The sequence below is a fragment of the Larus michahellis genome, chromosome 2, assembly GCF_964199755.1.
Source record: "Larus michahellis chromosome 2, bLarMic1.1, whole genome shotgun sequence".
Lineage (NCBI taxonomy): Eukaryota > Metazoa > Chordata > Aves > Charadriiformes > Laridae > Larus > Larus michahellis.
The window spans coordinates 169,210,575-169,227,663 of record NC_133897.1 but is presented as its reverse complement, the minus strand read 5'-3'; the positions used below and the strand labels follow the sequence as shown (position 1 = coordinate 169,227,663).

General features: G+C 53.8%; 1 protein-coding gene across 6 annotated transcripts in view; it reads right to left on the bottom strand.

Annotated features, from left to right (window-relative positions):
- ARHGAP39 (Rho GTPase activating protein 39) overlaps window positions 1-17,089 on the bottom strand; it is a 166,438-nt gene that overhangs the window by 49,720 nt on the left and 99,629 nt on the right. For all 6 annotated transcript variants that reach the window (XM_074578027.1, XM_074578031.1, XM_074578026.1 and 3 more), the window contains exon 2: window positions 16,608-17,039. In XM_074578027.1, coding sequence (XP_074434128.1) covers window positions 16,608-17,039 — 432 coding nt within the window. The remainder of the gene's footprint in view (window positions 1-16,607; window positions 17,040-17,089) is intronic.

Here is a 17,089-nt window from a genome sequence, read left to right as displayed (position 1 = left end):
AAGTTGACACCTATTTACTGTTCCATCAGGTTCCGAGCGGGGCTCGGCATCTGAACGGCGTTGGGAACTGATTAAAGGCTGGTTTTGGCAAGATCCCCGTAGCAACAGCTCCATCAGCTGCGTCGGGTGCTTTTCCCCTGGCACGGGCGCGTTGTCCCAACGCCAAAACGATGCTACGATATAGAAGCAGCACCTTCAACAACTCCCGAACGCCGCCGGCATGGGGGTAATCTAGGGCGCTCAACCCAAATTAGTTTCGGAAGTGGAGGAGGGGAGATGGCATTAAGGGCTTGCAGATGACATGGGCCTGTGGGGACCGAATCGCGGGCCAGAAGTCATGATGGGTAAAACCATACCCAGGAACTGGCAAGAAGATGATGACAGAGAGCAAAACCTGCTCTAACCAAAAGGCCGACTGGTCTTGCTACAGCAGTGCTGCTTCGGTATTGAAGGGTTCCCTGCGGTCTCCCCAAAACCCTTCTCTTCTCTGGGCTAAGTCAGCCCAGCTCCTTCATCTTCTCCTCACACGTCGTGTGCTCCAGCCCCTGCCCATCCTGGTGGCTCTTCACTGGACTCGCTCAACTTGGTCGAGATTTTCTTATCCCGGAAAGCCCAAAACTACATGCAGTTGCCCAGATGTGGTCTAATGAAGGATAATTGCTTCCCTAGATCTACTGGCCTGGTCCTACAGCCCAGGATGCTACCACTGCAGGCTGCTCATCCGGGTTTAGCATAGAGCTGCCTAGAACTTGTGGGTCCTCAACAGAGCTGTCATCCAGCCAGTCCATGCCCAGAGAGGGTTAATCCATCCTGGCTGCTACATCTGGCCTTGCTGAGCTTCAAGGAGGTTCTTGCCAGCTTGTCCTTGCTCCTCCAGCCTGTCCAGGTCCCTCTGAACGTCAGCCCTGCCCTCAGGCACAACAGCTTGTCTACAGACTTGATAAGGGTGACTTCTGTCTCCTCCACAGGTTATTGATAAGGATACGGAACAGGATAGGTCCCAGGATGGGCGTGGGAGGAGCTCCCCTCGCAGTCAACCACCAAGTTGGGTATGAACCATTAAGCACCAGCCTCTGAACCTGATGATCCAGTTTTTTACCCACCTCGTCTTGTCCCTGTCTAGACTCCAATGTCCCAACTTGGACACAAGGACGCCACGTGAGACACATCAAAAACCTTGCTAGAGCCAAGGCAGACGCTCCCATCATCCAGATAGGTATTCACACCATCACAGATGACAATCGGGATGGTGAAGCATGGTTCACCCTTGGTAAATCCATGCTGGCCCTTCCCAACCACCTTTGTGTCATCCACATCCACAGAAATGGGTTCCAAGAGGACTTGCTCTGCGACCGAGCTAATGCTGACCAACCTTTAATTGCCTAGGACTGTGGGTAGGTTGCTTTCCCCTTGGCTGCCACCCTTGCAGATGCCACCATACTCCTGTCAATGCCACCCTCAGCATGGCACACCCTTGAGCAGCCTCTTCCTTCCCAACCCAATCATTTCTTGCCTACTCCCTCACCCGCCTTCTATTAAAAAAAACCCTAGCAAACATGGCCGAAGCCTGCGACTCTGCAAGAACCAAGCTGAAGACCAAAAGAGGCCTCAGGAGACACGCTTAAATCAAGACGAGAACCAGTTGTCCCAACTTGAGACAACCAGTGAGACCATACGGAGCCCATCTCTCCACAGCAGCGAGGTTGCGCATTGCGCGCCACGTCTTCCTCCATGCGCTCTTCCTTCCATGAAAAGGAGACAAAAGCACGGTGGGGCCGGTGCAACCGTGACTTTAGCAATATCCCGTTCTCTTTTGTAGGCGGACGAAGAGCTGAAGCCAAATCCTGACTCAAGACAGTGTGTTTTGAGTGCTTTCGATATATTTCCCTTCTCTCCAGCTTCTGTTGGGAGGCTAAGTAGGACCTCAAATCCCAGTCCTGTTTAATTTGTACTAAACCGCGTACTTAAGTCAATATACTTAAGATTTCTGGGCCCATTTTACCAGAAGCAACATGACCTTCCTCTAAAATTCAAACCGGCTGTAACTCAGATTCTGAATTTGCCCTTAAAAGTCAGTTCAACTAAACCAAACTAAGAGCCCTTCAATTCCGGATGGCAGAAGTCAAGTAAGTGTTTAAGGCAATCCAACCCATTCCCCCCCAAATTAATTGAAAACAGTGCCGAGCATCTCCACATTCACGCAGATGATGAAATGATTGCAAACATGTCAACACATCCTCACCCGCGCCACCTGCCTGGCGGGAGCTGCCCGTGCACACTTAACCCCACCGTGGGCCCTTGATATTGTGACTTGTAGGGCTTTGCCACACTTGGAGACAGCAGTACTGCTGTACGAGAGTACTGCGATCAGCTCTGGGGCCCTCGGCACAAGAAGGACGTGGAGGTGTCGGAGTGGGGCCGGAGGAGGCCCCGGAGATGCCGGGAGGGCTGGAGCCCCTCTGCTGGGAGGACAGGCTGAGAGAGCTGGGGCGGTTCAGCCTGGAGAAGAGAAGGCTCCGCGGAGACCTTCCAGCCCCTTCCAGGCCCTCAAGGGGCTCCGGGAAAGCTGGGGAGGGACTCTGGAGCAGGGAGGGGAGCCACGGGATGAGGGGGAAGGGTTTTAAACTCAAAAGAGGGGAGATTGAGATTAAAAATAAGGCAGAAATTCTCCATGATGAAGCTGGTGAGCCCCTGGCCCAGGTTGCCCAGAGAAGCTGTGGCTGCCCCATCCCTGGAGGGGTTCAAGGCCAGGTTGGACGGGGCTTTGGGCAACCTGGGCTAGTTGAAGATGTCCCTGCCCACGGCAATGGGTTGAAACTAGATGGCCTTTAAATGTCCCTTCCTACCCAAACCACTTGGTGATTCTATGATTTGCATTAGATGAAGAAGCAACAAAAATGCCACGCGCATGATGCTGCATGCAAACAAAACGGTTACGCCTCGATAAATGTCAATCTGAATCCTTATTGCAGAAAAAAGGAGGCCTTGTAACGTGTTGGTCTACTTTGAGAGACAATAAACATCAACACAATCTTCTTTCTGCAACGGGACGAGATGTCCCCACTAACTCCACGATCTCCCTGGCTCTACAGGGGAGCGGGAGGTTGCAGCTCAGAAATCCGACTTTCAGATGCTGGAGTTATTCCAGACCGCCCCCCCCCCCACACCGTGCACCCACGAGCCTGGTGCTCGTAGCAGAAGAACGCCTCGAGCTCTTGCAGCTCCAGCCCACGTTGCCTTCACCACGCGCGTGATGCAGGTGCACCCTCACCGTGGACATCAAGAGCTGGAGGGTGCTCACAGCCTGAGGGTTCCTCCTGAACCCTACGCTGCTCTGACCAAGGGAATGAAGACAGCTTAATAAGGGGGAAAAAAAATATCCAATTCGAATGTCGCGAGATGAGTGGCTCCCATCCTCCTGCTCCAACCCCCACGTCACCTGCCCAAACGCAGTTGAGACCCAGGACTTTGGGCTAATCCCCTATTTGACTAATGGGATCTCGTACGAGCCTAATTATGCCGGAGCCAGATTTCAAACCCGACTGCCGAACGTCTTTGATGACAATCGCTAAGACCGATGCCTGGGCAAGGTTTTTAATGTGCTACTGAGACACGGCAGATGCTAAAAACTCCCAACTTTTTGCCGTCTGGTGGGGCTGCGCCGCTTCATCGCAGGGTCCATCGGCTCCGGTATTTGCAGCGCTCGCGTTTCCCCGGCTCAAGCTGCCTCAAGGGGAGGTTTGAATTAGATATTAGGGAATATTTTTACACGGAAAGGGTTGTCAAGCATTGGAAAAGGCTGCCCAGGGAAGTGGTGGAGTCGCCATCCCTGGAGGGATTTAAAAGATGTGTAGACGTGGTGCTGAGGGACGTGGGTTAGTGGTGGTTTTGGTCAGTGTTGGGTTGACGGTTGGACTCAATGATCTGAAAGGTCCCTTCCGACCTTGACCATTCTATGATTTTTTTTTTTTTTTTCCCTGGTGGGAACCTTCTTCCAGCCGGGGCGGAAGACGCTTCAAAGGTGATTTATTTTCCATTTAATACCCTAAACTGGGGATTGCAGAAGCTCCAGCATAGACACAAGTTTGCTTCTGGCAGCTTTCGTGTGGGGAACCTCTGGCAGAACAGCAAACATCTAATAAATTAAAAAAAAATAAAAAATTAAAAATTAACCATCTTTCCCCCCCGCCCCCCCTGGAATAGGAAGCGGCACCGTTTCACGGCGGCCCGGAGAGCAGTATAGCTTTTATTTTTAAAATAAGGGAAAGTGGCGACTGAAATAGCACAGCTCGATGGCAAAGCCAGGAATAGAAATGAAATCCCAGCGCCTAATCCTCTGTTCTAATCACTGGCCTGCAAGGCTTCATACTCTTAATTACAGCCACTGCTTCTAATAAAAGTTAAAAGATGGGTTTCTTTGCAGTTATGTAAACCGTATTTTGCGTCTGACGATCTACGTAAGCACTTGGCTGCGTTAGACAAATATCCGTCTAATCCGGAGTCCTGTTTTGCAGCGGGCGGCGGAGAATTCGAGCAGAGGATATTAAAAAGAAACAGGACCCAGAGCTTTGTCCCCGATTTCATCTTCCACCCTGGCTTAGAGCAAGAAATGCAAGATATGAACATTTTTTTCGCAAAAATATTTGAGAACGGCATGAGGAAGGGGAGTTAAACCTCGAGGTGCTGTCGGCTTTAGACTGGAAATGCATTTTCTGCTCTACGTCGTCTCAAAATATCTGCGTATTCATCACCCAAGAGCTTGGCTCACATCGTTATCGTTTGGACGGCGATAAATGAGCAGGACCAGAGGATGGGGAACGAATGGAAATTAAAGACGGAGCCCGTCACACCCGTCGAGCCCAGAAGATGGGTTTCCGAACTGCATCATGTTAAATTTCTCCTCCGGTGCCAAACCCACCCAGCCAGGTGGGGCGAGACCCGGCATGGCCGGCACCCGACCCGCTGCGGCACTGGGAAGCGGGAAGGAAAACTCAAGCCAAAAGAAGTCGAGTGAGACAGTCGCCCGTTTGGGGGAAATCAAATCTCCAGACAAAAAGGGGACGCTGAGAGATCACAACCGGAGAAGAGGGATGTCCTGAAAAGATGCCCGTCACGTTCTGGCTGACCAAGGGCATCGCTGCTCTCTGTTCTGCAATGCCCCATCCCTGGAGGGGTTCAAGGTCAGGTTGGATGCGGCTCTGAGCAACCTGGTCTAGTTGAAGACGTCCCTGCCCATGGCAGGGAGTTGGACTCGATGGTCTTCAAAGGTCCTTTCCCACCCAAACCATTCTACAGTTCCAGAAGAAACGTTTTATGTTGAGGGTGGTGAGCCCCTGGCCCAGGTTGCCCAGAGAGGTGGGAGATGCCCCATCCCTGGAAACATTCCAGGTCAGGTTGGACGGGGCTCTGAGCAACCTGGTCTCGTTGAAGACCTCCCTGCCCATGGCATGGGATTGGACTAAATGACCTTCACAGGTCCCTTCCAGCCCAAACCATTCAATAATTCCATGATTCTCTGAACTTCTCTAGATCCCTGGCCAGAGGAGCCAAGGCCAACCACGAAGCCCGCCCAGAAGTGGTTCAATACTTGAGTTTCTCGTCACAAGGTGAGCAGAAGCATCTGTGAAACCATTAAATCTTCTCTTGATACTTAAAAATAGGCGGCAATCGTTGGCGGCCTACAGTAGGCGATCACAAGAGGTCACTCACCCAGCACCCACATGGATACCCAGCTGCGCAAACACAGGTTAACCCAACTCACTTCCATGATCCTCATGACCCGCTTAGAGGTGCTATAAGAAAGGTAAACAAAGGCACGACTAGAATCATCGGAGCATTGAATTGTCTAGGTTGGAAGGGACCATTAACGCCATAGAACGGAATATTTCTGTTGGAAGGGACCTACAACGATCATCTTGTCCAACTGAGCTGCTCTTGGACCAACCACGCTCGTTAGGAGAAATCCACGGTGATGCCAAGCATCTGCAGATGCGAATCTCCCTTGGAGAGCAAGAGTGCTGGGCTTTTGTCATGATATGGGTGGGAATGACCCCGGCTAAGTGGATAACGGGGATAAAACAAGACAAAAAGATGTTGGAAGGCAGGGAATGTGGGAGCTCGGCGTAGTTGTGCAGCCTCCGTGCAAGGCGCAATCTGCTTCCAGCATGTGAAAGCGCCGGAGAAAGACGCATGACCTGGAAAGTGATTTCCTGCAGAGAGCTCTCGGCTTTAATTACAGTCTGAAAGCCCATTCCCACCCCGCCTCCCACGCCGCAGACGAAGCTGCCTGCCTCCCCCCAACCCCGATGGTTCCAATTAGCGTCCTTCCCAGCGTCGTGCCTGACAAGGTTTGTGAGATTTCGGATTTCATGGAACCAGCGGAAGAGTACGAAGCCGAGGGGGCTGGCCCTGCTAATCATTAAATCCAAGAAACCCTTCAGCTGTGATGGATTCAGCTGTTTGAAATGAGCTGCCTGAGGGTTGCTGGGTGGAAAAAGGAGTCTGAGCCACAGCCCTGCTCACCTGGCCGCTGGACCTGAGGACACGAATCCTTTTATCGTGCAAGGTGTGCCCAGCGGAAGGTGAAAATGGGAAGCGAGAGGACGCAGGAGAACAAGGTAAACATGTGCTGCACCTGTTAGCAAAACCATATCGACCTTCTTCTACCCCTCTGCTCTGCTCTCGTGAGAACCAACCTGGAGTATGGTGTCCAGCTCTGGAGTCCTCAACATAAGAAGGACACGGAGCTGTCCGAGCGGGGCCAGAGGAGGCCCCAGAGATGTTACAAGGGCTGGAGCCCCTCTGCTGGGAGGACAGGCTGAGAGAGCTGGGGGGGTTCAGCCTGGAGAAGAGAAGGCTCCACGGAGACTTTCCAGCCCCTTCCAGTCCCTCCAGGGGCTCCAGGAAAGCTGGGGAGGGACTTTTTACAAGGGCATGTGATGATAGAATGAGGGTTAAGAGCTTCAAACTGGAAGACGGTAGATTTAGATGAGGCATTGGGAAGAAATTCTTCACTTTGAGGGCGGTGAGCCCCTGGCCCAGGTTGCCCAGAGAAGCTGTGGCTGCCCCATCCCTGGAGGGGTTCAAGGCCAGGTTGGATGGGGCTTTGGGCAACCTCGGCTGGTCAGAGGTGTCCCTGCCCAGGGCAGGGGGTTGGAACAAGGTGATCTTCAAGGTCCCTTCCAACCCAAACCATCGTACGATTTTATGATTCTTCCACACTCTGCCGTGGAGGCCAAAGCAACAGCAGTTTGGAGGAGGTCTACGTGAAAGCCCTTGAGGTGGCCCTGGTCTGGTGGTGCAGCCCCAGCAGAGGGTCAAGGCTGTGGTCAAAGCATAATTCGTTAAAGGCCGCCACCTCAGATCTCACTGGGTTCCTTTGATAAGGTGGAATCTCACGTCTGCTGAAAAATAACCCAGTGACCTCCTCTGCAAGGGGGAGGGAGGGAGGAAAGAAATGACCATGGTGAGGGAAACAGCAGGGAAGTGGCTGTTCTGCTACAGGCAGCAAATAAAGAAGAGGAAAAAAAATACCTCCATTTCAATAATACCTACAATTTCCTCCAACATTCTCTTCCCCAGGCTGGAAGCATCCCTGTAGCAGCGACTGGGGCTCCTCTGAGCCTGCTCTGGAGCTCCCGGCCACCGGAGCCAGGGGGGACATCGGTGCCCCGACCTCCCGCTCTGCCCGCTGGCCGTACGTACCAGCGCTGGGTATCTCAAAACACCCCGCGGATAAAACAGCGGGAAGAAAAGGATTTGCGGTGGTATGCCATGGCCCGGGTACGGGATGACGACTCCACAGGACTGGGAACTGGCGGGGTAGAGGGATTCTGGATCCTCCTCTTCGCCTTTCGGTGATGGGAGGGACGACGCGGCTCTTTAGGGCTGATGTAGATCAGTGCAACGCACCGTCCGATGCGGTAACAGCAGCTTCAAAAAATTCCTCCTATCTTTTTGTTCCTGTAACGGAGCAAAAACTTCGTCTAATCATAACCATCAAATCAGCGAATGGTTTGGGTTGGAAGGGACATTTAAAGGCCATCGAATCCAACCCCCCGCCACGGGCAGGGACACCTCCCACCTGACCAGGTTGCCCCAAGCCCCGTCCAACCTGGCCTTGAACCCCTCCAGGGATGGGGCAGCCACAGCTTCTCTGGGCAACCTGGGCCAGGAGCTCACCACCCTCAAAGTGAACAATTTCTTCCCAATATCTCATCTAAATCTACCGTCTTCCAGTTTGAAGCTCTCAACCCTCATTCTGTCACCACATGCCCTTGTAAAAAGTCCCTCCCCAGCTTTCCTGGAGCCCTTTGAGGGACCGGAAGGGGCTGGAAGGTCTTCCCGGAGCCTTCTCTTCTCCAGGCTGAACCCCCCACAACTCTCTCAGCTTGTCCTCACAGCAGAGGGGCTCCAGCCCTCAGATCTTCACCCAGAAGAAGCTCTTGTCTCCAGGTCTTCACCCCCCGAGTCAGCCAGGAGCACATTTCAGAAAGGAGCAGGACCACACGGCCATCGAGAACCCAGCGCATCCTTTGGAAAACTCTTCCCATGGTTAGTTATCTCAGCATTAAATATTGACAAAGCTTTACGGACTTAACCCATAAAATCCTTATTTAAGCCACGGGTGGCCCCGTTCCAAGCTCGGGATATTGGCAGTACCCAGACGCCCGTTTCTTGATGAACGCACCACGGGGGTGTAAAGGACACCAAATGCTGTTTCAGAACAAGTCCTTCCACGGCAGGCGTGCAGAGGAGAAGGCTGCGCTTGCAGAGGTCACCTCGGCTGCTTGCAGAGGGTTTTCTAGACCTCAGGAAGCAGAAACGTTCAGTCTTCTGGTACCAGCAGATGGAGAAGGCAACAAGGAGCGGAGCTTATTTATTGCCGCTTTCAGAAATGCCCAAGTGATGTTCCTGGAGCTACGTGGGTTTTATATGTATCCTCCACGCTCTTCCTCGGCACTTGGGTTCATCAGCTGGAAGGGGGCAAGTGGCACCCGAGCTGCCTGTTCACGCACTGATGGTCACATCCCTCCTCTGTCCAAGTTGCCCGTGGCAATGCATCAAAATACCCCTTCTCCGACCTCAAAGTTTGGCAGCTTGTGGGTTCTAAGAGATGGCAACCCAGAAGAAAGCCCATCCTACTAACCCTGCCTGAACCGGCGCCAAGGCCAAGGTCCACGCAAGGGCTCACAGCCTGTGGAACCCTTGGGAGGTCTCTGTCCTGGGTGGAGTGCTCCTAAATTGAGGAGAACCAGTTGCTCTTGGCACAGGGATGGGCCCCTTCCCACTGTGTAGCTGGTATGCCGGCGTGATGTTCACCCAGCTGCAGAAGAGCTCCTCAACGCCCAAGCCACAGAATCACACGGGTTGGAAGAGACCTTTGGAGATCATCAGTCCAAGCCCCTGCCAAAGCAGGGTCACCCAGAGCAGGTTGGACAGGAACCCACCCAGGTGGGTTTGGAAGATCTTCAGAGAAGGAGACTCCCCCTCAACGTAAAGGAGTTTCTCCTCATGTTGAGATGGAATTTCCCGTGTTCCAGTTTGTGCCTGTTGCCCCTTGTCCTGTTGCCGGGCACCACTGAGAAGAGTCCGGCCCCATCCTCTTGTTACCTGCCCTTTAGATATTGCTCAACATTGATGAGGTCCCCTCTCAGTCTGCTCTTCTCCAGGCTAAATGGAGATGGAAAGGACCGTGCCACAGCCAACACCCACAGCACCCTCACCACCTGACCTGCCACCAGGTATGGAGATGTCATCCAGCTGGGAAAATCCAACCTTTGGGTGAAGAAATGCTCTGAATTTCATGCATTACGCTACCGCTGGAATCAAGACGTTGGGAAGGAAGGTCTTTGGGATCTGGCCCCTCTTACACGGCTTCTTTGTGAAGCAACCCCTCCCGTCCTCTCTCGGTTTTTGGAGGAGAGCTGAGAATTCCTGCAGGGATCCCTGGAAAATCCCCGAGCAGCAGATGCCGCGGAGACTGATGTCACTGCTCCACCTGCGCTCCAAACCCGAGCGCGGCAGGTCTTCCCAATGCCTTCAGAAAAAGGATACGAATTGCAAGCAAAATTGTGGTTTTGTTCACACGAGGCGCAGCGAAACGGCTCCCCAGACACTCAAAACACACATTTTTCTAGGTTTTCTAGGTTTTCAACTCCAGAGCTGCTTTTTCTGGGGGCTCCTGCGGTCGGAAAATGGCTGCTGCCTGCAGCAGGGGGAAGAGTTTGTGTTTTAAAGCCGAGCGTTCACCTGCAGCCGCCGCGCTCTGCCCTCAGACACCCGACAGGACTGATTACCATCACGCCTCGAGTCCAGACAGCTCCGTGGCATCTCAGGGCATCGGGTTTGGAAGGGAATACCCCTCGGCTATTTCAGCTCAGCTACACTTAATCCAGGAAGATTTAGTGCTGCATTTTTTTCTCTTCTCCAACATCACGCCGGGCTTCAGAATCCGGGCGCGGGGGTGTGTGGAGGGGGGGGGAGACCTGCAAGAAAAGCGCGAGTCTTTGAGAAATAACTCGGGCACAATTTCACAGAAGACGGGATTTGGGTAAAGACCCCCTGTTCTCAAAGAGTCCTGGGTGGTGGTCCAAGGAAAGGTCTCCTGATGGTCAGAGAAGGTCCACCTGCTTGTCCTTCAAGCTTCCACTTGTCTCTCCTCCCTGGTGAATCGGGGGCAGAGATGCTGCCCGTTGGTGGCACGGCCAAGTCCTCCATGGGTGATTGCACGAGCTCCTCCGAGCAGGTCCTCTCTGCATCCCCCCGCCCGAAGCCTTCTCCAAGGATTTCCAGCAATGGGAAGACTCTGCACGGACCAATAACCACAGACACTTTCCGACAGCGTGGAAAAACCCAGTGACCTGACACAAAACCCAGACGACGTGCCGGCTGCAGCCTGCTCGGAGATTTCACAGCTGTCTCGTTACGCTTTGTAGAAAAGTTCCCGTTTTCAGACAAGCAAGGCAAAGTCTAGGGCGAGACAGCAGAAACAAGAAATTCCCGCTGGGAAGTGCTCTACCTTTGCTGACCACCAAGACAAACCTGCTATTGAGATCCCGAAGATGAGAAGACGCCGGCTCACCGAGTGGAGACAACACGGCAGCGCTTCCTACCGCGGTCTCCGGAGCTGGATCCAGCTGCTAATTATAGCTACGTGCAAATCCCACCTCACGACAGCAGTGTGAGGCAAGTCCAGCGAGACCCAAGCGCTTGGCAACAGCACGTTCCTTGTGGATGCATCCCCGACCCGCACACGTGTGATGGGACCAGCCCCAATTTGGTCCACTCCTGCACCGAGGACATGAGGAACAGACTGTGAGCAGCTTCCACCATCTCCTACCAAAACAGATGCTCTGGTTCCTAAATTGTCCCATCACCGCAGGGTGTGGGGCACCTCGGAGGGCAAACTCCGATGACATTGGTTGCTCAAGACTTGCCCACTTCCCCCGACCTCCCTTTTAAGACCAGACAACTTCAGGAGGGAAACAGACAAAAACTTCATTGAAATAAGGTTTTGGTTCCAAGAACCACAGTTGGAAGGGAGCTCTGGAGGTCATCTGGTGGAACGTCCTGCTCCAAGTTATTAAGACTTTTTGAATAACTTGGGAGCAGAAGGTTCCACCAGATGACCTCCAGAGCTCCCTTCCAGCCTTGATTCTTCTTGGAAGCGAAACCAAGTGCTGGAAAAACATCTTTCTAAACTGTCCTACCAAGGAGACTTCAACCCTGTCTCTGGTTGAAGGTGGTTACTCAACCTGCCCCACAGCACCCCGTTTTCTAGATCCACCTCCTCCCCAGCCTCCTTCCATTTCCTTCTTTTGATGCAAATGAAGTATTTCCAGTTGTCATCTCCAACACATCACATGGTGCCCAGTTCCATCCTCATCTCAGGGTCATTAGACTCAGAAACACCAACTGCCCCATGCAGAGGTGACCCTGAATAATTGCCCCCCCTCGATATTGCACATATTAGCCTCATCTCAAGGGCCCTCTGTGGCCGCTCATGGACATCAAGGCTTGGATGCAGCCCTGGATGCTGAGAGATCAGCGGTCTCAGGAGGGATCTCCAGCACCCTGGAGCCCCACAAGCGCTTGAGCAGCGTCCAGCAGGACTGGTCTTGCCAAAATCAGCCCTGGAAGGTCATCCCATCCCTGGATCGCTCCACCACTGGAAACATTCAAGGTCAGGTTGGAAGGGCTTTGAGCAACCTGGTCTAGTTGAAGATGTCCCTGCCATTGCCGGGGGTGGGACTAGATGATCCTTGAAGGTTTCTTCCAACCCAAACCATTCTGTGATTCCATAATCCTTACAGCGAGGAGTTCCAGCAGCGCTCTTCATCGAGGAAGACTGGAATAAAGCAGCTTGACCCTCCCCTTGGCTAGTGTTTGTCCACCCACCAGGTGAAAGCCACCACTTCGGTGGGCAGACAGCCCCGCAGCATCAGAGATGTCACCGAAAGCGGGGCTGGAGGTGCCTCGAAAGGTCACGTTAACTTCAAGAGATGGCTCGCTACCAGTCAAAATATCCCCTCCGCTCACCCAGGGCGTCCACGGTGGTAAATACTTTAATTTTTACAAGGAAAAGATGAGGGTAAAATGAAAAAAAAAAAAAAGCTTGGTCCACAGGGTGATTGAGAGCCATCGACTGACCTCCACTGAGTGGCTTCCTAGTCATGCCTCAGGGATAAAGAGGCATCGTACTCACTGCCTCCTTCTGTAGAAAATTTCATGTATTCAGGTATTTTGAGCCCTACAAGAAACGCCTGGTTCATCTGTAATATAACACTCCTTGCCCAAAGCAGCTTTCCTAAGTTTTAAGACTCGGACAGGTACAGAAACAAGTACATCGTGTAGAAATACGTATTTTTTTTTCGGCTTGCGCCTGGAACTTGCTCGTGGTCAGAAACCAACAGGAAAAGGCAAGAGAGATGCTGAACGCTGAGAAGCTGGAGGCACAAACGCCTGAACCGGCTCTGCCCTTTGCAGCCGCTACCGCCGCCATCAAAAATCAATTTTTAATTTGCACGGCTCGTGTTCGGCTTATCTGTCCCGGGCCTGAGAGCATCAGCCACTTCTGGAGGTGAAATCTCTGCAGCCCTGGAAGCTTTCCTGCTGATCGGCGTAAGCAAGCCCTCCTTCTTCACCTGCGCTTCGCTATAGAAATCAGAGCTGGATAAAAAACCTCCCCTGGTCGTCCACCTACGGGTCATCCCCGGGGCCGTGGAGCAAACGCTCCGTCGCAGCACCCCCAGCAGCACGCAGAGCCTGTGCTTTACCCACTTCCACACTCATTCCGCGTGGATTTAACCATTTGCCAGCGCTACGCCGATATTTCGGCCGTTTCCCATCCGCTCCATCCCTGCTGGAAGCGTCACGTCCACCAGGTTCAACCACATCTCCCCTTCCCTTGACTCAGCTGCAGCAAAGACCCATTTCTGGTGGAAATAAGGCGGTTTTCGCCGCTCAGACCTCCCCCCCCGGCAGCCACGGACCACGCAGCAGCATCCTCACCCCCCTCCAAGGGTTACCTCGGCGGTGGGAAATCTCTCCCTTAACGGGTCGCGTTGACCTTGAGGTCTCAGCAAAGCTTTCCAGGCTTTCCGGCATGCCCACTCTAGTTGCTCAGTGGGGGAAAGGTCAACGAGGGCATGTGATTCTTTTTTTTTTTTTTGCCGGCCAGGACGCGAGGGTGAAGCGATTTTAGTACGCTCCCACCGGAGCGGGACGTTTGGCTGAGCTGAAGGGACAGGACCGTTTGTGTCACCTCCAGGGATGCAGGTGGAAACTGTCCACTGCGTAGGAATATCTGCTCCCTCTAGTGGCATCTAATTTTTTTTTTTTGGTTTTTGGTTTTTTTTTTGTTTGTTTTTTATTTCTTAATTTTTCTTTTATTTTTAAAGCCCCCGGCAAGGCCAACGCTACGAAATACCAGGCCTGAAAGGACACGTAACCCTCCGGCAACCAGGAGCAAATCCACCCCGGGGCTGGCTTGCTCTTCTCCTCCAGCAGAAGGTTTCCACGGGTTAAGCCTTTCTAATTGAGTACCCGGGCGCAGTCCTCCTCCCTCCTCCCACCCTACCCGGCAGCTTTGCATCCCATAATACACCTGTATTTTTCCAGCGCTGGAAAAAGAGGGAGAACGTGCGGGTGGAGGACACAAAGGATTAGCGGTGTCCACACGAGCTTCTGCGGGTCCAGCCTTACGGGGGAATGGACCTTCCCCCAGGAACCTGCACGTGTTCCTGTGGAAAAGCCCAGGGAGATGAAAACTCATCCACTCCATCCCCGTTAACCCTTCAAGGTGCTTCGGGAACAAGCTCCTGCTCCACCACCCGCAGCCTGGGCTGCATCCCCAGCAGCGTGGGCAGGGGGGCGAGGGGGGGATTCTGCCCCTCTGCTCCACTCAGGGGAGACCCCCCTGCAGTGCTGCCTCCAGCCCCGGGGACATCGGGAGGACACGGAGGTGTCGGAGCGGGGCCGGAGGAGGCCCCGGAGATGCCGGGAGGGCTGGAGCCCCTCTGCTGGGAGGACAGGCTGAGAGAGCTGGGGGGGTTCAGCCTGGAGAAGAGAAGGCTCCGCGGAGACCTTCCAGCCCCTTCCAGGCCCTCAAGGGGCTCCAGGAAAGCTGGGGAGGGACTCTGGAGCAGGGAGGGGAGCCATGGGACGAGGGGGAACAGGTTTAAACCGAAAGAGGGGAGATTTAGATGAGATATTGGGAAGAAATTCTTGGCTGTCGAGGGTAGTGAGTCCCTGGCCCAGGTTGCCCCGAGAAGCTGTGGCTGTCCCATCCCTGGAGGGGTTCAAGGCCAGGTTGGACGGGGCTCGGAGCAACCTGGGCTGGTGGGAGGTGTCCCTGCCCAGGGCAGGGGATGGGATGCGATGGCCTTTAAATGTCCCCCCCCGACCTGGAACGTTTCCAGGGACGGGGAATCCACCACCTCTCTGGGCAACCTGGGCCAGTCTCTCACCATCCTCAGCCTAAAACATTTCTTCCTTAGACGTAGTCTGAAACTCCCCTTTTTTAGTTTAAAAGCACTACCCCTTGTCCTGTTGAAGGTCAGGGCTTGGTTGTTTTAGGGATGGGCAAGCAAAGACTGGCGGACATAGCCCACAGTGTCACCCTGAATGGCCCCAGGTAGACCTGGCCACCGTGGGCAGCCGTGGCTGCCACCCAGCATCCTCATAACCCAACACCAAACCCATCCACCTCTCCCAAAAGCACCTGCCTTGCGAGGAAAGATGCCATCCCCATGCTCAGCGATTTTATCAGAGGATCTTCCAGAACTTCGGGGAGATCAAGCCTACCCTCGCGGGCTGGACGCGCGGAGGCCAGGCTGCCTCGGAGGTCCCAGGTGAAAGGACTGGCTGAGCTGGGAGTTCCTGTTCCCGTCCCGCGTGGCCCATGGGATCACCCCGCTGCTAAGGAAGCTGGACCAGTCGCGAGCAGAAATCGCGCTGCCGATTGCTCACCGGTGAAACCCTTCGCCTCTTAACATTGCGAAAGGCATTGTTTAAGAGAACGTAAATATATTCATAGAATCACGGAATGGTTTGGGTGGGAAGGGACCTTTAAAGACCCTCCAGTTCCACCTCCCTGCCCTGGGCAGGGACACCTCCCACCAGCCCAGGTTGCTCAAAGCGCCATCCAACCCGGCCTTGAACCCCTCCAGGGATGGGGCAGCCACAGCTTCTCTGGGCAACCTGGGCCAGGGGCTCACCAGCTTCATCATGGAGAATTTCTGCCTTATTTTTAATCTCAATCTCCCCTCTTTTGGTTTAAAACCCTTCCCCCTCGTCCCGTGGCTCCCCTCCCTGCTCCAGAGTCCCTTCCCAGCTTTCCTGGAGCCCCTTGAGGGCCTGGAAGGTCTCCCCGGAGCCTTCTCTTCTCCAGGCTGAACCCCCCCAGCTCTCTCAGCCTGTCCTCCCAGCAGAGGGGCTCCAGCCCTCCCAGCATCTCCGGGGCCTCCTCCAGCCCCGCTCCGACACCTCCGTGTCCTTCCTGTGAAGTAATGAACCGTCTGATTGTCAGCTTGGAAGCCATAAAAGCATGAAGCAAAGCACAGAGAGTGGCGATTTGGACGTCTCAGTACCTGGATCTTGGAAAATGAGCGCTAACTCACTGTTCCGTCTGAAGCTTCTCCTTTACGAGAGAAATCATCTCTGCTGGGAGCTCCGCAGACCAGTGGGACAACCCACGGTTGCCGCATGAATCACGCTGCCTCGTTAGGGAGAGATCTTAACCGGGGAAATCATTTCAAACCACGCCGCTGTTTAAAAATGTGTATTTCAGAGGAGAAGAAATTATTTCTCCCAGACACCTTTCCAAGGGGAACATCTAAGTTGGCCCAATGAAGGAGAAACACCTTTCACGGGTGCTTTTATCTCTTCCTCCCATGATGGTTTTACAGAGGAGCAAACCAGCTGTCTAAGACTTGACCCATGAGCAATCTAGTTAGAGGAACCGTCCCTAAAATACCTTTACACAACAGAAATAAAGCCCTTGAGGACAAGGGCTCTGCTCTCTGCTCTTCCACAGCACCGGGAGACCATCAGGGCACCCGAACCGGCAAATTTTATCACCCCAACCCCTGGGCTTTGCTTTTTACCTTTCCGTTTCTTCTTTCACCACGGCGTACTGGGTTGACTGGCGGCTCGACCTCTGCTCCTGCACTTTCTCGCTGCCTTCCAGCTCCTGCTCCAAGGAGGAGCTGGTGCTGCCCTCCCTGCTGACATTGCTGCTCCTCCCGGGGCTGTTCTCCGTGGAAGCCCTCGGCGACTCCGTGTTCTGCTTCAGGGTCTGCAGCTTGGCCAGAGGGATGATATCGCAGTTCTGCGGCCGGTGCCACACCGTCCTCTGGGTGGTGGCATTGTAGTAGTAGAAGCGGGAGGTGTTGGGGTCAAAGAGCTCCCACCACTGGTTTTCATTGGTGCGTTTGATCCGCACCCCGGCGGGAGGGTCCCACACGCACTCCCCCGTGATGAGGTTGGCGTACATGCGCTCCCGCGTTCGAGGCTCGATGATTTCCACCCATTCCAGCCTGAAGCAGAAAGAAACCGAGAGAGAGAGAGAGACTTCAACCAGATGATC